Here is a 6,000-nt window from a genome sequence, read left to right on the forward strand (position 1 = left end):
TTGGCCCTGCCACAGAGCCTTGACTTGAGCTTTGTCAAGACTTGCACAGAGCCAGCCTGCACACACACACACACACACATGCACATGTGCAGTGAATTCGAGTACATACCAGTGCACACGTGTACATGCTCACACACATGCATGCACAAACAATGCACACAGATACCTGATGCACTGTACACCAGCGTGCACACGTGTACACGTCAGCCACACAAACATGCAAATACTCACACGTGCATGTGTAAGTGTGTGCACACATACATACTGGCAGTGCCTGTGTGAATGCACACATACATGTCCCCCCTACACACACTTGTACACGTGGATGCATGAACACACGCATGTTCGCATAACACACTGAACACGCAGGCTTACAGAACACTGTGGACATATGCTCACGTAACACACTACACACACATGCACATAGATGTATGAGTGCAAGCATGTGCACACGTGTGTGCACGCACGCACACCTGCCCACCTCCCTCCAGCACCACAAGCAAACATTTCCGTCCTCAGAATCTCTGCTCAAGTCCAGAGTCCCCACATAGCCCTCCTCCTCCTCTAATCTGTCTCTGCCTGCCAAGCCCTCCAGATCCCCTACCTAATCATAAACATAGATATTGACATTTCATCACTGATGTTGCTTTTGCTTAGAAACACTTTCACCCCAATTCTCATTCTTCATGACAACCAAGGAAAGAAGATGTTTTACTCCATTTTAAAGACAAGGAGCCTGAGGGGATTGACCCCAGGGACACAGCAAGTGCAGGGCAGGCTGGGATTAACTTGAACTTGACCCCGTGGTCCCTCTCAAATGACATTCCCGCTGGATGGACTATGGGCCTCTCATAGTCGGGTCCCACTCTGACCTCCGGATCTTCCTCCCCGCCACTTCCCCACCTCAGCTGATGTCCTCACGCCCAGCCAGAAACCTGGGCATGGGCCAGCGATCAATCTCCTTCCTCCACGCCCACATCCTTGGCATCAGCAAGTCCATCAGCTGCACACCCCATCCCCCAGGCGCTTCCCCTTCCTCCCGGCCAGGCCAGCATCAGCTCCCTCCCGGATTTCTGCTTTGAGCCAGACACCACATCGACAGCCCCAGCCCTGTGCCCCCTCTGCTTAAAGCCCCCACGGCCCTTCAGCTCTCAAGAGAAGAGGCAAACCCCGTCCGGGAGGCCTGGCCACCTTTGCGCTCAACTGCACGCCTGGGCCTGCTCTCTCCAGCACCCACATCGAGCCCCGCAAGCTCCCAGCTCATCACAGCGGCCCCGCCTCCTTGACCTTGTCCCGAAAGCTCTGTGTGGCTCCAGCTAGACCGGGTTATCTCCCTGGCATGGTCACTGCCCCGGGATCTGGCAGAGGCCAGCTCTTGTGCCGTGGCCTCCAGTGTGGGCCAAGCTCCAGGGCCATCAGGCCTGAGGCGACTGGACAGTCCCTCAAAGCAGTCAACACCTTGCTGGTGAGGACGCTGAGGTCCAGGGGGCAGGTGACCACTAAGGAGAGGTCGAGCGACGCGTGTGGCCAGGCCACCACCCCGCCCGGCCCTCTTGCACCCACCGGCCTCCCAAAGCCGCTGCCCTCTCTCTGCTCTGTCCTCCTCCACCCGGAGGCCCACTCCCACCACCATGCTGTGGGGCTGCCCGTGCCTAGGTCACAGCGCCCTCCACCTGGTCCAGCCTGAAGATCAGCCCTCGCACCCCATCACCAGGGACCCCAACCCAACTGATGGAAGGCGGGAGTTTCCCGACAGCTTCCTGGACGCCGCGCCTCCACCCCTGGGGGCGCTGCCCACCCCCTCCCTCTTCTCTCCAGCTATGTTCACCACTTCATGGAGGTTTCTAATCTGGGCTCCCTGGCCCAGGGGCCATGAATAGAACCATGTTCCAGGAGAGCTGGTTCCCTTTGAAACCCCCCCACAGAGCGGCTCTTATGCCTTGAAAGATGTTTTTCTGAGGAGTTCATCAGTCTCACTGGCTTGGCAGAGGCCAAGAGCCCTGGGCACATCACCTGGCCCCATGGGGACCCACCCGCATGGACGCCCAGCCCAGCCTGGCTCCCAAGTGCCCAGCACACTGTCTGGTCTCCACCTGCACAGATGGTGAAGAGCTGTCTCCCATCACCCTCACCCTGGGGTCCCACGGGGGCCTCCCCTCCGTGCAGGGTCTCCCTCCTGCCCCGCCCCTGGGAGCTCCACTCCCCGTCCCACCTCCCTGATGGTACCAGCCCCGCCCTGTGCTGGTGCCCATCTCACCAAGGACCCCAAGCTTGCTAAGAAGGTGGGACCGGCCGAGCACACGCCCACTCTCACCTCTCCATTGCCCTGCCTCTGACCCCCACAGGGCTCACCCTCACCTCTCCCAGAATTCCAAACAGTATTCCCTGGGTCAAGTGACCCCTGACCTCCAGGTGACCGGCAGTGCCCCCCCGGCCCCTCCCCCTGCGCTGTGTCATGGACGCCTTGCTGCTCACTTACCTGGAGCGCCGTCCTCGCCCCGGTCCTGGGTCAGGCTGGTGAGGCAGTTCTCGGGGCCCCCAGCCACGCCGTCCCTCAGGCAGACGTCCCCGCGGGGGGCCAGGGAGCCGGAGGCAGGGTCGCCGGTGTCCCCGCCCAGGCAGGCGCAGGGGGTCTGCATGATGCCGCAGGGGTGCGAGCTGCGGCTGCCGGCCAGACAGGCGTCCAGCCAGCGGCACAGCATCTGGCAGGCGGCCCGGCTGGGGTTGCGGTTGCCCACCACTAGGTACTCCACGGAGAAGTCGTCGCTGGGCCCGGGGGGCCCGTCCCGGGCCCCCAGGATGTTGTCCTGGGGTGGCCGCAGGCGCTGCATCTGCAGAAACTGTTTGCTGGCCTGCAGGAAGGCCAGGGGCGCTGAGGGGTCGCAGAGCCGCAGCACCTCATCGAAGCTCTCCACGCCCAGGTAGGTGCGCGTGGACTCCAGGAAGGAGTCGAACTGGTAGGTGCGGACGCGAGCGGGGCCGCTGCAGGCGGGCGCCTTGGCCACCTTCATGTAGAGCGTGTAGCGGCGCGGGTCCGGGTTGCGCAGGGTCCAGGAGCAGCGCGAGGCATTGGCTGGGAACACCGCGGCTGCCGAGAAGTAGCCGAAGAACTTGCCCTGCACCAGCGTGGTACAGGGCTCAGCCCCGGGCCCGGCGGCCGTGCCCGCGGCCGTGCCCGCCTGGCGCCCCAGCAGTAGCAGCAGCAGCGGCCCAAGGATCCAGAGGGCACCCGGGGCGGCGGCCTGGCCCCTCATCCTAGCTCGCGGGGCCGCCGGGGTTCCGCGGGCTGGGCAGGCAGGCGCGAGCCAGGCCTGGACATGCCAGGGTCCGGCGGCGAGCGGGATTGGGGCGGGCTGGGGGGCCGGGGCTCTGGGCGGGGGGGCAGAGGTGGCTTCCGGGTACTGTGGGGGCAGTGGTGGCTCCTACGGTCCAGCAGCCTGGCACCCACCCATGGTCTCAAGCAGCAGCTGGAAGAGAAAGAGCAGAGGGCAGGGTTGAGCCCCTGGGGAGGGCACACTGAGGGCAGTGCCCACCCGGGCTCCGAGCCTCCAATGCGGGCCCTGGCCCCGCGCTCAGTCACCTGTTCTGCCCACCTGCCTGTGTGTCCACCTGCAGGGGCATAGAGCCAGGGGCAGGTCACTTCCTCCCCAAGCAAACCTGGGCAGGAAGTGGTGGGCAGCCCTGGCCAGGGCCGCCGGCCCAGGGGCCTTGGCTATGCCCATCTGGCTGGGAAGCCTGGCAAGGCTCCGGGGGCTCCGGGCCTGCCCACTGGCCCCATCACAACCACGGGGGTCATCCTGCCGCTGGGCCTCCGGGCCTCTCAGACCACACCTCTCCCCTACATCTTTCAGGGAAGGATCTGCAAACCCAGCCAGAGGAGAAAGCAGGGTGGAGGGGAGGGCAGAGGACAGTGGTCTTCCCCGGCCTCCTGCAGCCCCGCCTCTCTGAGCCTTGCCTGGGCGGGTGCAGAGTCCTCAAGTCTGCAGGAGTGACTGGCTCTGTAGGGGATGAGGGTGGGGTCAGACCCCGCTCTGGTTTTGCTGACATCCATCCGCCCTGTGCCTGGCACATACCACTCAGCCTCCCACCCGCGTTCCTGCCAGGGAGCCGCCCTCTCCCCTTCCCTGGAGTCACCTGCAGCCCCCGGGGACCAGGCCTCGGCCTGCGCTGACCCCTGCCTGTCCCCCCAGCCAGGCAGGCTCTGTCTCCTTTCCTGTCACATGAGGAAACTGAGGCTCAGATGGGGTCACAGTGAGGGGGCAGGGGTACCCACACTTGAACCTCCAGGCTGCCCCCAAACTCCTGGCCCTGGGGTCCCCTGACCTGTGGAGGAGTGGGCCTGGCCTTGTACCACCCACTCACTGTGGGTGCTGGGGGCAGGATGCCGCAAGTCAGTGGAGACTCAGCGGAGCCTGGGCTCAGAGGCCAGCACCGCCCCTCCTGACCCGCCTGCTCATGGACCCTGGAGAGCTCCTTTTGCCTGCAAACCTCACCTCCCCGAAGCCCCTGCTGGGGTTGTGCCCCACGGCAGCTGGGCGGGTGGGTACAGGAAGAGCTGCAGCAGCCCCCCGAGCTCCCTGGCCGGGGGCGGCCCCTCCGCTCTGCTGACCGCGCACGCGCCAGCCGCTTAGTGCTGCCAGGCCCAGCTGGCCGGCGGCACAAGGTCGGCCTCCGCTCTGCAGTCCCCTCCTGCCGTCCTTCCCCACAGGCTGTGGAGGCAGGGCAGGGAGCGGGGCACGGGCAGCCTCGGGCTCTGCGCCAGCCGAGCCAGGGTGGCTGGGCGTCGGCAGCCTCCCCCCTTACCCCCCAGCCTCAGTTTCCCCATCTGTATTGTGGGGGTGCAGCCTCACGCTCCCAGCATAAGGGAAGCACTGGACCTGCAGGTTTACCCAGAGATGGGGCAGGAGGGGCCCCCAGTGGGGAGAGGAGCAGGGAGGGGGCTCCACAGCACCAGGGATGACCCTTGGGGGCTCTTTAGTGGCAAACGCTGGGGAGGGAACTTGCAAACTCTTTGTGCTGGCCCTCTGGGCAGAACTGGGCAGATTGCCCTCGGTCCCTGCCTCCAGGAAGCCCCAATCCTGCCACACCTCCAGGCCATCCTGGGCCAGCCTTGGGACCAGCACCGCAGAGCCCCATAGCCCATGTTCGGGGACTGAGGCTGGGGCCAGGGTACTACGGCCAATCCCAGAGCTGGGAGCCTGCTTGCAGGGTGGCCGTGGGATTCGAGACCTCACCTGACCCCCTGCCCCAGTGGCAGCGCCCCCACTCCTGGCCCTAGGCTAGGAACTAACACGGCTGCCAGCCTCCCAGCTGGGGTCCCAGCCCTGAGACAGACCTGTTCTGATGCTCGGGAGAGTCCCTGGTGGATGTCGGCAGAGCCCATCGGAGACCTTCATCACAGTCTGGTGCCTCCTCCAACAGCCCCCCGACCTCACCACTCAACAGCCAACTCAGCCTGTCCCATCCCCCTGGACCCAGGGTCAAGGCCGCCCCAAAGCCGCACGCCTGCCCCTAGAGGGGCCTGCCTGGGCCCTGCCCACCTTCCCCCTGCTCCATCCCTGCTTCTGGGAGCCCACTCCCAGCCCTCTCGTCTGGAAAGTGGATACAGCCTGGAGCAGACACTCGGCCTGCATGCTGGGGTTGAGGGGCTGGCGAGGCACGGCCGCATCCCCCACCTTGTGGCCTCACAGGCGTGTATGGGGCATTAGCCTGGCCCTGCGTGGCGGGACGCATGGGAGGACCTCCTCTGCCAGACACAACTTTCCGCAACCTGGAGGATCTCTGTGCAGAGGGGCGTGTGGGGGCCATGGAAGAGCCACCTGGGAGTCTGTGGGTGCTGAATGGATGCCCGAGCCAGGGTCTGGGCCCGTGTCTGTGGGACAAAGCCCCTGCCCCCTGAGAGGCAGGGCACTGCCCCGGGTCAGACAGACCGCCCTACCCTGCCCGTCCGGGGGCCCATGGGAGCCCGCCAGCCCTCACCTAGACTGGCTCATTAGGCTC

The 6,000-nt window shown here is 65.1% G+C and overlaps 1 protein-coding gene across 3 annotated transcripts in view; it reads right to left on the reverse strand.

Moving 5' to 3' along the window:
* Window positions 1-3,254, reverse strand: part of ADGRB1 (adhesion G protein-coupled receptor B1) — a 63,364-nt gene extending 60,110 nt beyond the window's left edge. For all 3 annotated transcript variants that reach the window (XM_068983659.1, XM_068983657.1, XM_068983658.1), the window contains exon 1: window positions 2,480-3,254. In XM_068983659.1, coding sequence (XP_068839760.1) covers window positions 2,480-3,254 — 775 coding nt within the window. The remainder of the gene's footprint in view (window positions 1-2,479) is intronic.
* Window positions 3,255-6,000: the final 2,746 nt, after the last annotated feature.

Source organism: Capricornis sumatraensis, chromosome 11 (assembly GCF_032405125.1).
Source record: "Capricornis sumatraensis isolate serow.1 chromosome 11, serow.2, whole genome shotgun sequence".
NCBI classification, from domain to species: Eukaryota; Metazoa; Chordata; class Mammalia; order Artiodactyla; family Bovidae; genus Capricornis; species Capricornis sumatraensis.